Source organism: Epinephelus moara, chromosome 19 (genome assembly GCF_006386435.1).
Source record: "Epinephelus moara isolate mb chromosome 19, YSFRI_EMoa_1.0, whole genome shotgun sequence".
NCBI lineage: Eukaryota > Metazoa > Chordata > Actinopteri > Perciformes > Serranidae > Epinephelus > Epinephelus moara.
Window position 1 is genome coordinate 23,736,150 of NC_065524.1, and position 19,309 is coordinate 23,755,458.

The 19,309-nt window shown below is 41.9% G+C and overlaps 2 protein-coding genes across 3 annotated transcripts; both read left to right on the forward strand.

The window, feature by feature from the left end:
* Window positions 1–5,031: 5,031 nt before the first annotated feature.
* On the forward strand, window positions 5,032–9,395 carry comtd1 (catechol-O-methyltransferase domain containing 1). Of its 2 annotated transcripts, none has more exons than XM_050071868.1 (7): window positions 5,032–5,163; window positions 5,288–5,406; window positions 6,416–6,521; window positions 8,235–8,353; window positions 8,787–8,841; window positions 8,926–9,059; window positions 9,169–9,395. In XM_050071868.1, exons 1-7 carry the CDS (start codon window positions 5,154–5,156, stop codon window positions 9,319–9,321), a joined length of 696 nt encoding a protein of 231 aa, XP_049927825.1. In that variant the 5' UTR covers window positions 5,032–5,153; the 3' UTR covers window positions 9,322–9,395. The 2 variants fall into 2 exon arrangements, with proteins under 2 accessions (XP_049927825.1, XP_049927824.1); XM_050071867.1 differs by having other exon boundaries at window positions 5,049–5,208.
* Window positions 9,396–11,542: 2,147 nt separating this feature from the next.
* Window positions 11,543–17,135, forward strand: LOC126406776 (neurofilament light polypeptide). The gene is made up of 3 exons (XM_050071264.1): window positions 11,543–12,716; window positions 12,806–12,930; window positions 15,486–17,135. Exons 1-3 carry the CDS (start codon window positions 11,799–11,801, stop codon window positions 16,759–16,761), a joined length of 2,319 nt encoding a protein of 772 aa, XP_049927221.1. The 5' UTR covers window positions 11,543–11,798; the 3' UTR covers window positions 16,762–17,135.
* Window positions 17,136–19,309: the final 2,174 nt, after the last annotated feature.

Sequence of the window (19,309 nt, forward strand, 5' to 3'; positions counted from 1 at the left end):
AATAACAATCAAATCCTTTTTGACTTATATTCAAAATGAATAAAGTCCAAAGACAAGATATGTAATGTTCAAAATGATAAACATATTGGTTTTTGTAAAATACATTCTTACTCTGATTTTGATGGCTGCAACACGTTCCAAAAAAGTTGGGACAGGGGCAAAAAAAGACCGGGGAAGTTGTTGAATGCTCAAAAAACACCTGTTGGAACATTCCACAGGTAATAAGGCTAATTGGTAAATGATAGTATCATTTACCAACAGGTACAGGGGGCATCTTAAAAAGGCTCAGGTGTTCACAAGCAAGGATGGTCACTGTGTGGGTAAACAGTTTGAGAACAACTATTCTCAGTGCACAATTGCAAAGAATTTAGGGATTTCACCATCAACAATCTATAATATCATCAAAAGATTCAGAGAATTCTCTGCATTTAAGGGGCACAGGTTCAGTCCAATACTCTGCACGCTGGAACAGAGGGCTGGTGAGTCACTGGCGTCCGCTGAATGCACACAAACAGCAAACAGTTCAGAGGTGTGCAGCGGTACAGTTAGGAAGCAGACAGGAAGTGGCATCAGATGAGCAGAGGGTTTGATACAAGGGGAACACACAAGGGAAGCCAACACATTTGTGAGGAGCCAACTGTAGGTAGGTCGTAACCATTGAGGAACCAGTGATGATGATGAGTGGATTCTGTGGCGGACACACAAAGGCAGAATGTGCAGCCATGCTGTAAGGTAATCCACAGTGCAAGAAATCACAGGCAGCGGAACAGGTAAACTCACAACAGAGAGCTGACTGGCAGTCAGAGGCAGTGCCAGACATTGTAGACATCCGGGGCTTAAGCGTGGTCTAACTAGGGGGGGTCCCCCGGGAGAAAATTTTGAAAAAAGACTGACCTACAATAGATTCAAGTTACTGTATACTCAACCTGCTGCCCCTTGCTGTGAATCATCTTCCTCCTCTTCCCTAACTCATCTTTGGGTCAAAGTAAATGCAGTGCATTGTTTATAATATAGCCTACTGTAATATAAAATAATATAATATACTCGTACTCGTACTCGTCTTCCTCCACTTATCCGGGTCCAGGTCGCGGGGGCAGCAGCCTCAGCAAAGAAGCCCAGACAGTCCTCTCCCCAGCCACTTCTGTCAGCTCTTCCGAGGGGACCCCGAGGCGTTCCCAGGCCAGCCAGGCGATGTAATCCCTCCAGCGTGTCCTGGGGCAGCCCGAGGTCTCCTCCCGGTTGGACATGCCCGAGACACCTCCCAAGGGAGGCGTCCGAAAGGCATCCTTACCAGATGACCGAACCACCTCAACTGGCTCCTCTCGATGTGGAGGAGCAGCGGCTCTACTCCGAGTCCCTCCCGGATGTCTGAGCTCCTCACCCTATCTCTAAGGCTGAGCCCAGCCACCCTGCGGAGGAAACTCATTTCAGCCACTTGTACTCGCGATATCGTTCTTTCGGTCACTACCCAGAGCTCGTGACCATAGGTGAGGGTTGCAACGTAGATGACCGGTAAATCGAGAGGTTCGCTTTCTGGCTAAGCTCCCTCTTCACCATAACGGACCGGATAAGCGCCTGCATCACTGCTGACGCCGCCCCAATCTGCCTGTCAATCTCCTGCTCCATCCTACCCTCACTCGTGAACAAGATCCCGAGATACTTAAACTCCTCCACCTGAGGCAGGACCTCCCCCCAGACCTGGAGTGGGCAATCCACCCTTTTCCGGCTGAGGACCATGGCCTCAGACTTGGAGGTGCTGATTCTCATCCCAGCCACTTCACACTCGGCTGCGAACCGTCCCAGCAAGAGCTGGAGGTCACTGATCGATGGGGCTAGGAGGACCCCGTCATCCGCAAAAAGCAGGGACAAGATCCTCCTGTCACCGAAGCTGACACCCTCCACCACTCAGCTGCGCCTAGAAATTCTGTCAATGAAAGTTATGAACAGAACCGGTGACAAAGGGCAGCCCTGGCAGAGTCCAACTCTTACTGGGAATAGGTCTGACTTACTGCCGGCCACGCGAACCAGACTCGCGCTCCTTCGGTACAGGGACTGGATGGCCCCTAGCAAGGGGCTTACAACCCCATACTCCCGGAGCACCCCCCATAGGATTATAATATAATATAATTTGATATAATATCTAATACCAAATATCAGCTTCAATGGATAGGTGGAAAACATTCTGCCCTCATTCAATCTGTAATTGTGCACAATGGACTAGGTTGAATTATGGAACATAATAATGTTGAAAGAAGCCTATTAAATCAACACAATGCAAACATATTGCTAACCAATGCATTGTTAATACTTTGTTTGCATCTTTATGTTGGATGTGGTTGACTGACAGAAAGAAAGGGGTCAAAGTTCAATCAGCTGTGGAACAGGGGCTTACAGAACGTGACGCAAGCCACTTGCTACGTTGCTAACGCTAACCTTCAGACGGTAGAGGATGGAAGCAGACAAATTTGTAACGAGAACGTAGCAAATGTAACCTTTCTATTCTACTTCAATAAAATCTGAGTTAACACAGCATGTCAACCACTGATATTTTATTTTCTTAAGTTACTCTTGGATTTCTAAAATCTTTGGTGGACATAACGTCAGGTAATGTCATGCTTTTGTAGACTATTTGCAACATCAACACTATAAGACAAAGATGTCTGTGCCAGAAAATGGATCATAATGGTGACTTCTTTGACATTATAACCACGATTGGTATCACAAGTATCTAATGTTGCTAGATGAGGTTTCAATTTCACGTCAAGAGATATTTCATAAGTTCTTATGACAACTTATGCGTCCTTCTATAATTAGGGGTACATTTCACATCAACCAAAAGGTGAAGAAATGACTATACTTTTTTGATAAACAATGTTGTTGTTTCCATAATATACCTCCCTGAATGTGCTAAATTCATTAATTGGCATGCTTAACCTCAAATTACTTTAATGAAAATAAACTGTTGATTCATGAATTTGTCAACTGTGTTAAATGTTGTGTCATAGAAAACATGAATGAAGTACTACACAGGTTTTCTGTCTAACTGCTTTCAAAATATGGAATTTGAGCTGGATAATGGACATTCTATGGGATACTATCATCATGGATGAGTATTTTTTCAACATAAATCCACATTACGCTGAATTTAGAGTTATTAAACATCCTTATGCAAGACTTCCCTCAATAGTGATACCCCACACCATTAGAACTGACCATTAACTAATAGTTAGTTCCTCATTAGTTCCTCAGTAACTACTGTAATTTTTGTGTATCTTACACAAAAAAGGGTAACTAATGAGTAGGTAATGATTCAGTACTCATTACCTACTCATTTTGACCTCACTTTACTTTAGGGTACACAAAAAGGGTTCTATGTTTCCCACTTGGTTGAGCGGGGAACATAGAACCGGGGAAACATAGAACATTTTTTGTGTAAACGGGGAACATAGAACCTCTTTTGCAGGGTTAAGTGGGGAACTTAGAACCCGGGAAACATACATACGCTCCCGAAAAGACGGCTATTCGCTAGGCTTATTTTTACAATGTAAAATGCCTTAGGCTTGTGCTAATAACGTTAGCATGTTGTATTAGTGGGAAAACTGTGTCGAGCAAAAGGCAAATGCTTTGTCTGTGAATCCTGCAAATTATAACAAGACGATTTGTGTACTTGTGTTTGAAATTGTCACTATTAAGCCATGTTTAATGTGTGTTTAATGTGTGTTTTGAATCAACTAAACTTCACAGCACTTTACAAAAACGCCGACTGGTGGTTTGGAGGTGTAACTACGAGCTCACTTGTTAGATTTGAACACAAAAAATATAGGTGAGTTTTCTTTAGCTAAAAATTACGTGACAATAAGAATGTTTTCATTACCTTAGAATAAGTCTTTGATATCTACATATGGAGCGTCCTCATTCAATTAGTCCACAATGTTGCACCTGCATGTTTCTACAGTAGCCCAGAAAGGACAAACATGATTACAGAGAATTCAGAATATGCTGCAGTTTACTGCAGTTTACCACACAGCCGTGTGTAGCCACATTATGCCACTTCTCTTTAAGGCTTCCTTTTGCATTTGAACACACACACTCAGACTGCATACTAGTTTGAGTTACAACCTTGGATTTACTAAGAAAGGTCAAAATTTCCAAGGGTTTCTCTTTGCTTTTTGTGCAGTCATAATCAATAACTGTAAAAGCTCAGGAGCACAAGGATTATGAGCTCTTGATGGCATATTTCTTTATTGCTTTGCTATAAAACTTTACAAACTAAGTCTTCACGCAAGCACATTTAATAACAAATGGTGTAACGAAAAAAATGCTGGACAACAACACTGTTAATTCACTCTTATCATTGAACATCCCAGAGGACTGTACCAGAAAATAAATAAAGTCAACCCTTCCACCAGTGGGTGGCAGTATTGTGCAGTCAGATTCTCTCGGTAGGGCTTCTGTGTCAGCCATGGACTGTAAAGTGCTGAAAAATAAAATATCCATATTTCTGCCTGGGCCCCAAACACATTTCAAATGTTTCATAATGATCTGTGTACTCAGCTGTGTGTTAGTGTAAAAGCAGTCACCAGAAACGTGGGTCTCTTTTTGGATACTTTATAAAGCTTTATGAACTTAAATTTAATTTAGAGAGTGTCTTTCATGTTTTTTATCATCTGCTCACACAGGAATTTACACAGTGAGGAAAGTGTTGTCTTATGAGATACAATTTAGTTGCAGTGATGCACAGCACTGAGTAATAGAGACAGTGAGAGCAAAACACACAGATAAAACAGTCCAAAGTGTGCTTGTTTGGGTTGCATATTAACTGAACAAACTCGACTAAAATCTATTGGGAGAGCGACTGTGCCTTTTTATATTAAGAGACCTTTGTTCTGCTCTACTGTGATTTTCAGTAATTTAATCTCCTTTAAAAGTAAGACCAACGTCCCTGTTTGATAGACACATGGTGCATACTTTATATCTTACAAAAAGTTCCCTACTTTTGCAACATACCTGAAAAATCAATACGCTGCACTGCCCTGTCAATGGTTAAGCAGAACAAACACAGGCAGTACAAATAGGACTGACACAGAGAGAGTCGATGGATTTAACCACAACTGTTGAGACTTTCTTTGACAAAGCCCAGAGCCTAGGACAAAATGGCTTCAGGTATCCAAATGATTTGTTGCATTGGACTTGCTGTTGTACTATCAGGTATGGGATGGTGTTTTTGTGTATGATCTGGCAGAGATTTGTTGGATTGGTGTTAACAGTAGCTGCTGTTCTGTTTCAGGCGTGGGAAAGTCTGCCTTAATGGGTAAGAGCCACGGCAAAGGGAAGGACGATCCTGTGCTGCAGTATGTTGTCAACAACTCGGTGAGGGAGCACCCAGTCCTCACCAAACTCAGACTGGTAAGTCCTCACACACTTGTGATAACTTCAGCCAGTTGTTCCCAACTGGTCCAGCCACGGGGTCCTCAGTTCAAGGTCCACATAGTTTAATACATTCAGCATCATACTTGCATTTGGCAGTCTAAAGACCCCATGTTACAACCAATCAGATGTCTTGAATTTATTCTCTGAAATTCAGTTTTATTCGATCATCCCTTAGCTTAGCATGGGCAGGCGCCTGCGAACATGTATCAACATGCTGAAGCCACCAGCAGGTTATTCAGGTCAGAGGAACGCCGGTTGGTCATCCCAAGCTCCAGGCTAAAAACTAAAGATGACTGTAGCTTTGAAGTTGTTGCCTCTAAACTTTGGGTCAAACTTTGGAACTTTATTTATTTATATCATTTATTAAACAGGGACAGTGCACAGCTACTTAGCTGCACCAGAGTTAGCAACAACTTAATTTTCATCTGTAGTCTCTGGGCAGGAAACAGAGAATAATTTCTCTGCTGAAAGACACTGTTATATAAAAAAAGACAGTTGCAAAATAGGACATATTCATGACACAACGGCTTCAGCAGTGACAGTAGCAAGACAACACAACATCAAATCATCCCAACAACAACACCAACAATACAACTACAACATTTAGATGTAATGAGATTTCATAATGTTAGATCAAGTGTTCATGTGTGATGGGTACATCACAGTTTCTCAGTTTGTAGCTCTAACAGAGAGAACTCAGTAGATCTGTGCTTGCAGATCCTACATACTGAAAAAAAGTAGCTTAAGATACATCAGTAGCACTATTCAGTTTGTGTTTTGTGTCACGTTTAAATTCTATCATGTTTACTTTCAATACAACTACAATAAACTTACAAAGAATACCTAATTACAACTGTATACAATCTCTCTATGACCACTAGAGGGCAGCACAGTGCCAGAAAAACACTACACAGCTTATGAGGAGCTGTTTATCCATTGAGTCGGACAATATAATGATATAAATGTTTTTATGTTTTCATTTCAGAGGACCCTTGAAGACCCCTGGAGCGTCATGATGGTTCCCAGTGAACAGGCCCAGTTTATGGCAAATCTCATCAAACTGATAAATGCAACTAAAGCCATTGAAATTGGTGAGATCATGTGAGATCAAGTAGAAGACTATGGAAGCAAAAAGGAGCCGTAATAATTTTAAAAGCAACTGAAAGACCTGTGAAATTAAATCACTGCTGAATAGTTAATGTTGAAAATCAAATTCTGCTAATCTGGTCGGGTCGGTTCAAGTCAGGCTCAATCAATGTTAAAGTTTGACTTTTTTAATCTTGAATTTTGGTATCTGAATTTGAGCGATCCAATTTAAGCTGCTGAATTTTTAGGTCTGGAAATGCAGCGCAGACACCAGACGAAAATGATGCTGTTGTACGTTCCTGCAAAGCAAGGACACATTATATTTATACATTTCATACGTGTCATATCACATTCCTACAGTGACATACTTCTGGTTACATGTATATAAGCCGACTGTCATTGGGAGGTGGAGGGGATGGTGGTTGACATGTCACCCAGGCGAGACACCTGACGAGCTGCAGACCACTGTTTGAGACCAACAAACAACAAAACTGATTGTTTTTTAGTGAAACATTGCTACATTTCCATCAGCTTTTTGTGCAGCGGCCTATCACAGTTTCCACTGGGCCACAAATAGGCCTATCGAGCTGCGTTTCCAGCCAGGATTGTGTGGGTATTTTAAGCCAAAACAATTTCCAAGTTTTTCCTCACCATACCCAACTACAGCATTAGAAAAAGAAAAAGGCAACTGGCTTGCTAAATCATAAAAGCGCCAACATGTTATGACCACTGCAGGTCTTCGTCAGGGCTTTCAAGCCTTCAAACCAAACAACACAGGTATGGCCTTGCCTATATAGTGGCAGGAACCAATCATAGGCCATCACACAACCTGTATAATGGCATGACAGGTGAAACAAATAGACAGTAATGAAAAAAACCCAGAGGTAAGATACCCAGAAAAAAGGTTTGTGGCTTGTAGAAAATTATGACAAATCGCAAACAACACGTGAAGTCTATATCCTCATTGAGACCAGGATACTTTAAAGGATCCAGTTTAAGCTTCCCTTGATTGAGTTTCTGTATTCTGTCACCCTCCTTGACCAAAGGTTTAATGAGCTCAATGCCCTCTATGCGTAAAAGGAAATCATTAGCATTATGAAATTCACTGAAAGGTCTAGCCATGGGGTTGTCGTGATTGGCCCAATTACATTTAACAATATGTAAGACTTCTGCCTGGTGTTTTTTTGAAGAAGTGTATCACGCTCAAGCGACTGTGCTTAACAACAGCGTTGCTGAAATGCAAACTTTTAACGTATTCGGTACATAATAACGCACAAATATAATATATCCATGTTTTGCAGAAACGTACAATGCCAACATGTCGGTGAAGATTCTCAGTCATCCAGGTCATGGTAATCTTAAGTGCCATATCGTAGGCAACTGGACTTGCTTGAGTTTCTTGAAGACATTTCGCCTCTCATCCAAGAGGTGTCTTCGGTTCTGAAGGACTGGTGCGGAGTCGCAGGCTTTAAACTCTGTGTGGGTGTGAACCCTTACAGAGTCGTTGGGGTCACATGTGAGTTGCCATCTTGTGTGTCATTAGGGTTAGATGGGTGAAGAATGGAGAATGGGTGTTAAGTCATCAGTCGTTGGGATTCAAATCCACATACGGCTTTTCTTTGCTTCCATAGAAGACTCTCTTCTTGTTTAATCATCTGTAAAGGACTAAATCTCAAATTCTGAAGTGACTCAGTTTTAATATTATATTTATTCTGCAGGGATGTACACGGGGTACAATGCACTGAGCATGGCTTTGGCCATGCCAGAGAATGGACATGTGGTAGCGTGTGAAATAGAAGAGACTTACATCGACATCGCCAAACCGTTTTTTAAAGAGGTGAGAAAATGTCTTGACTCATGTTGTCTCCACAAAATTAAAGTGGATATTGTAAAAATCAGGATTTATTCATTAAACCTTTAATCTTAACTCAGTACAGGTTGCATTACACAGCCTGGCACTTATGTAACACTTCAATTTGGCATTTTTGCAAGTTAATTAAGATTGATCGTTGCCTCTGTCAGAGCAAAATTGTGCAGCTGACAGCACACTGCACATCTACCTTCTGTCAGTGTGTCTTCACAAAATGTTGCAGGCTGGAGTGTAAAAAAAGGTGTCTGCTCAGGAAACTGTGTCACATAAAGATGCAAAGCCAAGCAGTGAAATCAATTCCTGTTTTAGCCTTCTCTAACATTCTCTTTGAAAACAATTAAAGAGGAAGAACCACTTAAACCCCCTGCACAGTTCTCACACAGTGTAACCTCTTCTCTAGGCAGGAGTTGAAAACAAGATAGATGTGCGTCATCAAATAGCCATGAAGACACTGAGTAAGTGCTTTTATAAATACCAGTCATGATTTCTGATAAAACTCAGTCATTTGTACATTTTAAACTTCATCTCTGTTTCATCAGGTGAGTTGATAGCAGCCGGGGAAACTGGAACATATGACTTTGTGTTCATCGATGCTGATAAATTCAACTATGACAGATACTATGAGACGTCCCTGCAGCTCATACGACCTGGGGGCATCATTGCGATTGACAATGTAAGCACACTTTACACAGGCAGGATCTGTCATGCTTTATATTAAGAGTTGTTCAGCTTGTTTTGAGTGTGAACAGAATAAAACAGCACTGTTGTTTGTGTACTTGAAGGTGCTGTGGAGCGGAAAGGTTGTGAACCCTCCTCCCGGTGATCTCAACTCCCAGACTCTGGATCACCTCAATAAAAAGCTACACAAGGACGAGAGGATCGATCTGAGCATGCTCACTATAGGTGACGGGCTGTCCATTGTCATTAAACGCTAAAAACGCCAGTTAAAAAGCTACACTTTGTCTTAATGGTGCTTTAGTTTGGATAATAAATATAAATGCTGAGTAAAGTGCCTCCTGTGCTTTTTTTGTCACCTACACAGTTCAGCAGATTAAACATTGCAACTTCCTGTTTACTTTCTGTGTTTACTGTCTTCACGAGGACAGTGATCATAAAAGAGCTGTAAATAAAACAAATATACAGTTTCAATATCAAAATCAATCAGTACCACGGAGCTGCAGCTCAGGATCAGACAAACATTTAAAACAAAAATAGTGGTTTTCTTTGTTACAGAACATGAAACATGTCATTTTGTTTTCAGGCTGATGTGATCGGCTCTGTTTGTAGCTACATTACACTGTGACCACAACAGCTCACACATCAAAATAACAAAATGACGCAAGTGGAAACTACGTCTTCTAAAGATCCTTACAGTGAGATGAAGACGTGGTGTTCATTTGTGTTCTTAAATTGTTTTTGTATACATGACAGAGTTTGAAGCAGTAAAACATTCTCCTTGAACTACACTGGGACTCCAGTGTGATATATTCTTGCTCTAGAACTAGCTGAAGGCAAGCAGGACTCCATCCATCCATTTTCATCCGCTTATCTGCAGCCGGGTTGTGGGGGCAGCAAGCCTCGTCCCAATTAAACGCCCAGTTACTAGCCCAGTGTGGCTACACATTTTGACAAATACACGCCTGTCTCAATTAGATGCCTGCTCTGGTTGCCAAGCAGTTCATTTTTTTGTAGTTGTAGAAGTTCTTCAGATGTATAAAACCAGGTTGTTGGCTACTTAATATTCTGTGTCCATGCACTGTCTGTTGGAGCTAGATCAAATAAATTATTCATAATTGATATATTATCTGAAGCCTAAAATTAAATCAAGTTGTTTTATTTACACCCAGTGTGAACACAACATCGGGCACTGAACAGGTTTCCACCCACATTGTTCTAAGACATAAGTCTGACACAGAATCTTTTGTACTGAAGCTGCTGGTTGACAATGTTTTCCACAATTTCCCATATCTGATCACAGTAGGTATTCATTGTTATTTCAGAGAACTTTATTCTGGTCAGGGAGGAAAAGCCTCTGAAGCAGCATTTTACATGAAGTATCTACACACTGTTTAGCCTGCTCCTGAAACCTGGCACCTCTTAGGCAGAATTTATACTACTGCGTCAAATTGACGCCATACCTATGCCGTAAGCTTTGCATCGACGTAGAGCCTACGCTGTACCCTACGACGTAGCCTGACGTGCACCTCCCCAGAAATGTAACTATGCATCGTTGTGATACAGACCTCCTGTCTATTTTTGTAAGCTGATTTAATTTCACAGATAAGAAACAATCAATTGCGAAGATAATAAAGCCTCCACAAAATAGCATTTTAAGTTGTGTGTGTAATTTATCCTTTGGGGATTTATATTTCAGGATTTATCCTGTCTTTTATACGAGTAGAGGAAATCTCAGCTCGTCGCTAGGCTAAACAATGTAAAATGCCATAGGCTTGTGCTAATAACGTTAGCATGTTATATTTGTTTGGCAAACTTGTTGAGTATAAAACAGTTGTTTTGTCTGTAAACCTTGTGAGTTGTAATGAAGCCGAATTTTGTAATGTTACCTTTGCTAATTGTTGCTGTTGTACCTAGCTTCATATGAGTAGAGAAAAAGTCTGCTAGCCACTAGGCTAATTTATACAATGTAAAATACCATAGGCTTGTGCTAAAAATGTTAGCATGTTGTATTTGTGGGGAAAACATGTCCAGCAAAAGACAAGTGCTTTGTCTGTGAATGCTGCGAGTTATAGTGAAGCTGATTTGTGTACTTGTGTTTGAAATTGTTGCTATTAAGCCATGTTTAATGTGTGTTTAATGTGTGCACTTCACAGAAACCTCCACTGCTGACTAGTGTTTTGGAGGTGTAACTGCAGAGTGACACAGACACACCACTGCACAAGTAGAAATGCTCACAAAGGCTCTGCCGCACAAGTATAAATCCCCATTTAGCCTCGATATCAGGTGTGCAAAGTCATAAAGTGGGCCCGAGTGGACCCTTTGGCGGCCCGGTTCTAGCCCCCGAGCCCTATGTTTGACACTCCGGCTGTACAGAATGGGCATCTGGCGTTTAAATGACGTCATCTGCTAAAAGCAAATCGTGAAACACCGTGGACTGGTGTTATTGAAGTAACAACTTAACCACTCTGACACATAATAATAATAATAATAATAATAATAATACACAGAGGGTTAACTGCATTGGGACCTGCATCTACAGTCAGCTCACCTACGTCACTGCTGTCTGCGACAAACCGTAGTGTAAGCTTTCATTGAACCATCAGCTGATGCTACACCTTTTCAGCACCGCGGACAGCTCCGTTCTGCAGACCGAGCAGATGGCGACGGCTATAAAAAGCCCGCATGGAGCATCTCTGCACCGGACATTCACCACCACCACAGCCTGAGTCACAGCATGGACACCAGATTCGTCTTCCCGCACAGAAACACTCCAGATGAGTATCTACAATACAAGCCCAAACGCTCCGCATTAGACACCAGCGTCGCGTCCACGGGCATGAATCTGACCAAGCCGCTATCTGGAAAGTTTAATGAGAAAGAACTGATGCATGGCTTGAATGATCGTCTTGCAGGATTCATAGAGAAGGTGCACCATCTGGAGTACCAGAACCAGCTGCTGGAGAAGGAGATAGGGCAGATCAGGGGCAAAGCGAAGCCCGCATCCTGTTTGGAGGAGGAGTATGGACCGGAGCTGAGGAAGCTGAGAGAGCTGGTTCAAGACATCACTCATCAGAAGCACCAGATTGAAATCGAGCATCAGAATCTAGAGGAAGAGCTGTCCAACCTGAGGGGACAGTATGATCAGGAGGCGCGGAGCAGATCGGACGCAGAGAGCAGGATTGTGGTCCTCAAGAAGGACATCAGTGACGCGTATCAGGCGAAACTGCAGCTGGACAAGAAAGCCCAAACCCTCGTGGATGAAATCCACTTCCTAAAGAGGAACCATGAAGCAGAGGTGTCAGAGATGTGTGACCACATCCAGGATGCGCAGGTGACTGTCAGGGCGCATGAATTTGGCAACCCAGGCGTCACTGCGGCACTTCGGGACATAAGGGCACAACTGGAAGGTCATACCGTCTCTGACGTCCAGCAGATGGGAGAAACTTTCCGATCTCAGTTTGCAAGATTAACGGAGGCAGCTGAGATCAAGAGAGAGGCGTTAAAAGCGACCCAGCAGGAGATCCAGGAGTACAGGAGGCGTCTGCAGGCCAAGAACATCGAGCTGGACTGCGCTAAAGGCACCAGGGAAGCGCTGGAGAAGCAACTCCATGACGTGGAGGATCGCCACAAGGAGGAAATGATTCATTACCAGGTGAGACAGTTTGTTTATCTGTTTATTTATTTATTGACCACTTTCCACGTGATATGCAGTAACATGTATTTTCTCCTCTCTTGCTCCAGAACACCATCAAAGAACTTGAGAATGAGCTCATAAATTGCAAATTTGACATGTCTGCATACCTGCGGGAATACCAGGACCTGTTAAATGTGAAGATGGCCTTGGACGTGGAGATAATGTCTTACAGGTAAGGCGTACTGAATGCATTTACCTTAAATCCTTAAGGTAAAATAGTTCAAGTGACAGCCAGTGGTGCTCCCAGAAATTGTTCAGGGGTGGCCAGATGGGGTGGCCAAGCAAACCAAAAGTTGTAACTGAATTTCAGGAATCAAGTAGGCTGTTTTAGTCGTCTGTATAGGTTAGTTGAAAACGATGTCAATATTTAGAGCTAAGGAATTGTGTACTGATATACTTTGGCGTTTTATTTTGGCTTGAATCGTGAACGACAACGAATGTCAAACGCGATAATGCATCGTTTCATCTTGTGTAGTGTGTCATAGTAGACAACAACCGACGACACGTCTGGAACATGTTTGTTCGTGACTTCTCCCCGTCACAGCCATCACTTTGACCAATAGGAACACAGAGCGCTCTGCTGCCGTGGACAACTGTGTGGCAACATGTGCTTTTCTTCATAATGGAGGGTATAAAGGAATAAAATTTAAAAAATAGCAGAGGCTACCAGCTCCATTTGAAACAGACTACCTTATCAATGGACCTTTATTTATTATTCCGTCTGTGTCTTTCTGTGTTTACTTTTCTGTTTGCCCTGGTAAATTTAATGCATCATGCACAACACCTCCTGTATATGTTGAAATTAAAAGCCCTTTATAATTTCAGTTGAGAGAATCCCTTCATTGTATAAACAGGCTTTTATTGTGAAGCATCTGCAGGAACTTGTTGTGGAGGATTCAGTGACTTGCATAGTTTGCATGCAGTGCTTCAAATGTAGCTGTTGCCATCTGACGGCACTTTTTACGTTACTACAATAACATTTCGGCTGGCACATGAACAGACACAGTGACTGAAATAATAGTAATAATGATAAAAATAGGACACAACAAACAATATCAGGTACTGTATAGATATTATCATTCACCGTTATGACTCTACAGAATGAAGTTGTTGCTGCTGGAAATGTAAAACTAAAACAGGAACTTTCCTGCACTGTATATAGGACTGTGATGTGGTCCGACCACTCTGGATTAGAGTATTAGAACTTTTAAGTTGTTGGCTTGGTTCAGAAATCAATTTAAAGTCCAAAGTTGTGTTTACTGGGGATCGGTTGCAAATACCAAACGTATCCAAACGTGCATTTTCTGTTATTATTGTGGGTCTAATAACTGTCTGTGGAGTTGTTCTAAGACACTGAAAAATAACAGAGGCCTTGGAATTGAAAGAATGTGTTAATGCAATGGTGGAAATAGCATCTTATGAATGTATGCTTAGTGGAATAAATGGTGATCAGGAGAAAGGAGTATCCCTTTAGGAATGGTTATGGACTCATATCAAAACAGAATATACGTAAACCTACATAATTATGATCTTCCTCTGTGACTATGTGACCCTGTTGAGTGATGTACGAGGACATACGTATGTGTGACATGTTATTGTTTGTTAGTTTGTTTCCTTCTCTTTCCTTCCAGATTATTTGCTAATTTTTCTTTATGTACTGGAGTCCACCTCCATATTATAAGAAAATATGTGCCAAAATAATATATGTATGCCATTTACCAACCCTTTCAAACCAATAAAAACTTAAATTATATACAAAAAAAATAAAAACAAATAAGACAAGAATAACCCAATTACATCCCGAACGTTGTGAGAGACGACTGGGGATGATTGGTCGTGGACCATCGTGAAGTCTGTCAAGTCACAGTATGATTTTATGACTCCACAATCGCGTAATTTCACAGTGACTGCCAGAACAGACAAAAATGTCGTGTAGCGTGAACCTGGCTTTAGGCGATTCATAGTCTGAGTGGGCGGAAGTTCGCTGCATAGATCAGCCTCTCATTGGGCGGAACGAGCCACCCGCTGAAGTCCCGCCCTACCACCTCCGGTTCTGTAGCAGTTTTCAACCATTTTCAACACGTCCTTTACTAACTTTTGCGGTGTTTGATCTTGTGGGGATGTAGCCATTTTTCTGCCATGGTTCGCGTCCTGTAGGCGATATTTTTGTGGGTGTGTTACACCAAAACCTGTTTCCCCCCTGGCAATATTTTTGCAAGCGCAGCGTTGCTGTGGCACCACCCAGAACGATTGTGATTGGTTGAAAGAAATACAAGCAGCCGGGGCATTTTAAAGTGAGAGTCGGCCCAGCCAGACCTTTCTTTTCTTGAGAAAGGTCTGGTGAGCGAGACTAGGCGATTCATTGTCCTTAAACTGGGCTGGTTCCCCCAATTCCCACTGGTGCACTAGTCATAGTCATCATTATTATTACCAAGGCATTTTAAAGTGACAAGCTCATTGAAAAACCTCATCCATAATATTCCTCGATAATCTTCATTCTTCATCATCTATTAAGAACACTGCATTTACGAATATTGCAGTTAAACAAAGTGAAGTGTCTACTGCAATCACAGCAATTACAATGGCATACTACTGTAAAAACAAAAACATCAATAATTTCCTAATAAGTATAATAATAATATACTAAAACGGCAAAAAACAAATCTATTTAAAGACATAAAAAGTATCTAAATTCATCCATGTTACAATGTCTCCCCTTTTTTGCAGGAAACTCCTCTGTGGTGAGGAGGCTCGGCTCTCCACCATGTCAGAAACCCAAATCTCCCTGCCCTACATCTACCACCAGTCCCCCGTTTACACCCTGCCTTGCCTCAGCCGCCCGGGAGGCCCGCACAGACGAGCTGAGCCGCAGTACAAGTTTGTCGAGGAGATCATAACCGAGACCACCAGAGAAATTGAGATGTCAGAGTTTGAGGAGACAGGATCGGAGGAGACAGAGGTGGAAAAAGACGAGCAGGAGTGTACCAAAAGAGATAAAGGGGGCAGTGAGGAAGAGAGTGATAATAAAGACAGTCGAGAGGAGGAAGGTGAGCAGGTGTCTGATAGTGAGCCGAATCAAGTAGCATCAGCAGAAAATGTAGTGAATGGAGGTGACGATGGTGGGAAAGGTCAAGAAAGTAAAGAGGAGATTGAGGCAGTTGACGATGAAGGGGACAGTGGCATAGATAAAAATACCCAAAGTGAAGCTTTGTTAAGCGAGAGCCTTGATGAGGAAGGAAAGGAACATCAGAGAGTAGCTGAAAAAGAAGAGAAAGAAGCTGCAGAGACAGTGGTAACAGTTCAGAATGATCTATCTTCAAAGCCAGAGGTCCCTGCAGAGGATGAACCTCTGAAAAAATCTGATGATGGTAAAAAAGGAGATGCCGAGAAAGATAGTTTTACCCCAGCTCAAGCGAAGGAGCCCGTTGACGAGCCCTCAGCCCAGGTGTCCAAAGAATCAGACAAGCCTCGAGAGCTAAGCAGCGTTCAAGTGCAAGATAAGGTTACCATTTCAGAAACAGCTGAGACAACCGCAGATTTTACAGGAGAGCAAAAAAGCAATCTGTCCGCAGAGACGGAGCAGCTTTCAGAAGGGGCTCAAGTGTCTTCAAGTACAAACCCCAAGAGCGAGGCAAAGGAAAACAGTCATACAGAGTCAAAGGAAATCAGTAAATCTGAAGCTGCGAAAGGTGAGGATAAAGTAGCAGAATGCGTTGAAGATGTCAGCAATAAAGGTCAAGATAAAGAGTCTTCTCTTAAATCTGACGTGACGAGTCTTCCTGACGTGCAGGATCAGAAGCCAAACAGTGGGGATGAAACCCAAACTGTCCAAACTGCGTTGCCAAGGGAGAAGACAGCTGTCAATGCAGAAATCAAAGAGTTGCATCAGGGGGCACCGGAAGGAAGCCAGGCTGAGAAATCAAAGCTGTCTGAAGTTTCAGACAAAATAAAAGAACCTCAAGGTAAAACTGAGAAAGTGGAGAGCGGAAAGCTGGATAAATAAATGCACCAAAAGTCAGAGGGAATAACTGCTGAGGTAGAGGAAGTGAGGATTAAACACATTTCCACCTTAAATCTAACGAGGCAGCAGCTGATAGGCGAATATCAGGGACAGTGAAGCTAAAATGGCTTAAAATGCAAATGCAAAAGGCACAAGCTGAGCCAAGCAAAAAGAGGGACGCTGTGACTCCTCTTCAGAATGGCTGTTTTAAAATGAGAGAGCATGATTCTTTTATGTTTGACAGCTTCGCCTTTGAACTTTTCATGTGATGCATTCAAATATTTTGTCTCACCACTCAACTTATGTCATTATGAATGTAAAAGATTCAAGTTACATTTGAAATTGTGTCTGCTTTGGTATGTACTGACAAATAAATGCAATGCCAAAATAAAACATCCTCTGAGTGTTTTACTGGTCCCTTCAGCAAATGCTACTGTGGACAGAAGTCTCACATTTCTGCAATGGACAAGTCAACATGTCTGCTTACACGGACATGCTGTTTCTGACTGTGGGTGCGTTCTGATTCGCACACCTTTTCTTTTTACTTTTAGTATGTACTGCAGCTGCCCTCATTCGATCAGCTGAGAGCTAAATTTGATATACAGAGGACACATTTTCTTAGATATTTGGGCTTGTAAACATACAGGTTCATTTCCAGCAATCTCTGAGCAGCAGCCTCGAGATATTCTTTTCCCAACAGCTTGATCTCTCTGCACAATATCTGTTATGTATTTGAAACTTTTATCTTTACGGACAACATCTTTTGACGCATTGAGAGAGGCGTGGCAGGTTGATATGAACGTAAAATCTAAAGATGCTGAATACACTCATCAATATGTGCCAGGCACAAGGTGAGTTTTAGCAGTTTATGGCAACCTTTATGACATATCTGCTTGAACAGCTGTTGTAGGGTTGTAGTACTGTTGGTTCTTAACATCTGCTGTAGAATGTTTAAATCAACGTTTCCTTTTCTTTTCTGTTTTTTTCTTAAGTGGGGGCACATTATTTTTTTATACTGGATTTTATCTGACTTTATGCTCCCAGAGGGGGAAAAAATCACTTACTGCAGGTTTGCTGCTTTGCCACTGGAGCCTTCATCGATCGGATGTTGAGAGCAAGTGCTAACGGTTGCTGTCTATCAGTATCAGAACACTGAATTAATAGCAATAATCATCATTTCACACAAGAGGGGCTATTCCACAAAAGAGTGACAATAAACCAATCTTTGGTACACAACATCCTGCCTGCACTCTGGGCAGCTACGAGTTGGCCACTGCAACGAGAGTCAGGGGCACCATTCATAAGACGGACAGCTGACTTCCTCCGTTTCCTGTAACCTTGTAATGTTCAGTTTGTTACTGCACACAATCATGTTAGTGCCATTAGAGGGCAAGACAAGTGACTCATAGTTGGGCATATAAAAAAATAGCGAGTCCATCTTAACCATGACTTTTATCATTCAAATGTATACATATGGAAAAGGGAGGTGATGTTCTTTTGGTCTCCTAACTCCCAATGAATCCGCTCATGACGGCTCATATTAATTGTAAGCTTGTTTATTGTACATGTCTCTTGACCACTTTGTGTCTAACTTCAGTTTTGCAGCTTTGCAAGAAAACATCTCAGCTGTGGTTTCCTTTATAGCTTCCATTTCCTTGTAGTCATGTCCTCTTGCAAGGTTTAAACCCTACCCGAGACACACCTGCCTACCCACATATACATATATATAAAAAACTAAAAACAAAGGGGAGTTTGCAGTGAAATTATGCATCCAAAATATCACTTCAAACACTCCCATCACTCACAACACACAGGCAGGACCTCGGCTTCAAGGCACGTTCCTGAAAATACTCGAATGGCCCGGACCTCAAACACATTTGAAAGACTTGAAAATGGCAGTTTTGACGCTCCCCATTAAATTTGACAGAGCTTGAGCTGATCTGTGAGGAGGAATGGCAGACGACTGCTTAAATTCAGGCATGGACTCAAAAACTGGCTGTCGTGTGCTTCTATTATTTAGACAAACTGGATAGTCTGAACATACAGTATCACTAGCGTGTTTAAAAAGCTTGCAAGATTTTCTTTTGGCGTGCATAAATGTCAAATAACTTTGAAATCAACTGTACAACACAAAATGTTAAAATTGCAGACACATTTTATGAGGCTGCAAGCTAGTTACTGTAAACATGTCAGATAAGCTGATAAATGTAAAGCTGCATTCAAATTGAATTAGGGATGTGGTAAATGGTAAACTGGATATAACTTTAATGGACAAGAGCAGGATGGTAAAATTGGGAAAGGCCGACAGGTAACGGTAGACAAAACTGCTGACAAAGTTGAGATATCTTAAATTTTTGCCATGCTCCGCAATGGAATTTACAACTGGATGTTACGTAGCTCCCTCACACGACGAGAAAACATGGGCGATCTCGACAACTACCAGATATTACTTGAAAAATTGACAGTCAGTGGAAACCAAAATCATCAACCCACTGAGTGTAGATTCAAAATCACACCAACAAAGCGAAAAATTGAAATCACAGGCTGATCC

What these genes read in the sequence shown, in the direction of transcription:
- comtd1 (XM_050071867.1), top strand. Translation starts at nt 5,154, where the DNA reads ATGGCTTCAGGTATCCAAATGATTTGTTGCATTGGACTTGCTGTTGTA. An exon ending in ACTTGCTGTTGTACTATCAG is followed by an intron (nt 5,209 to 5,287) that starts GTATGGGATGGT and finishes GTTCTGTTTCAG; the next exon opens with GCGTGGGAAAGTCTGCCTTA. An exon ending in CCAAACCGTTTTTTAAAGAG is followed by an intron (nt 8,354 to 8,786) that starts GTGAGAAAATGT and finishes CCTCTTCTCTAG; the next exon opens with GCAGGAGTTGAAAACAAGAT.
- LOC126406776 (XM_050071264.1), top strand. Translation starts at nt 11,799, where the DNA reads ATGGACACCAGATTCGTCTTCCCGCACAGAAACACTCCAGATGAGTAT. An exon ending in AGGAAATGATTCATTACCAG is followed by an intron (nt 12,717 to 12,805) that starts GTGAGACAGTTT and finishes CTCTTGCTCCAG; the next exon opens with AACACCATCAAAGAACTTGA. An exon ending in GTGGAGATAATGTCTTACAG is followed by an intron (nt 12,931 to 15,485) that starts GTAAGGCGTACT and finishes CCTTTTTTGCAG; the next exon opens with GAAACTCCTCTGTGGTGAGG.